Source organism: Calidris pugnax, unplaced genomic scaffold, assembly GCF_001431845.1.
Source record: "Calidris pugnax isolate Ruff unplaced genomic scaffold, ASM143184v1 scaffold324, whole genome shotgun sequence".
Lineage (NCBI taxonomy): Eukaryota > Metazoa > Chordata > Aves > Charadriiformes > Scolopacidae > Calidris > Calidris pugnax.
The window spans coordinates 6,139-6,528 of NW_015091153.1; the positions used below are offsets into that span (position 1 = coordinate 6,139).

At 65.6% G+C, this 390-nt stretch overlaps 1 protein-coding gene across 1 annotated transcript in view; it reads right to left on the reverse strand.

Annotated features, from left to right (window-relative positions):
• The window catches only part of TSFM (Ts translation elongation factor, mitochondrial), a 2,081-nt gene extending 1,752 nt beyond the window's left edge, over positions 1-329 (reverse strand). The window contains exons 1-2 of the mRNA XM_014959286.1: positions 133-329; positions 6-56 (exon numbers count right to left, since the gene is read on the reverse strand). Coding sequence (XP_014814772.1) covers positions 6-56; positions 133-312 — 231 coding nt within the window. The 5' untranslated portion in view covers positions 313-329. The remainder of the gene's footprint in view (positions 1-5; positions 57-132) is intronic.
• Between the last annotated feature and the right edge of the window lie 61 nt (positions 330-390).

Here is a 390-nt window from a genome sequence, read left to right on the forward strand (position 1 = left end):
CCCCCCCCCCGCTGGAATTCCGCCGTTTTGGCCACAAAATCCGTCTCGCAGTTGAGCTGGGGGGGGGGGAAAATAATGATACGGGGGGGACACCTCTTTGCATCCCCCCCCTCTCTCTCTGATGTTCCCTACCTCCACCAGGACGGCGTTTGTCCCCTCCCGGAGCAGCCCCACCAGCCCCTCTCGTGCCCGTCGGTCCCGCAGGGTGACAGCGCGGCTCCAGCCCTGACGCTGCGCCTCCTCCTGCAGCCAGGCCTCTGCCTGCGGGGGGGCGGGACAAGGGGGGGACACACAAAAACAGGGGGGAGACATAGAGGGGAGGGACACACACACACACACATAAGGGGGGCAGGAGCTGGGGTCCCCTCAGCTGGGGCTGCAGATAAAAAC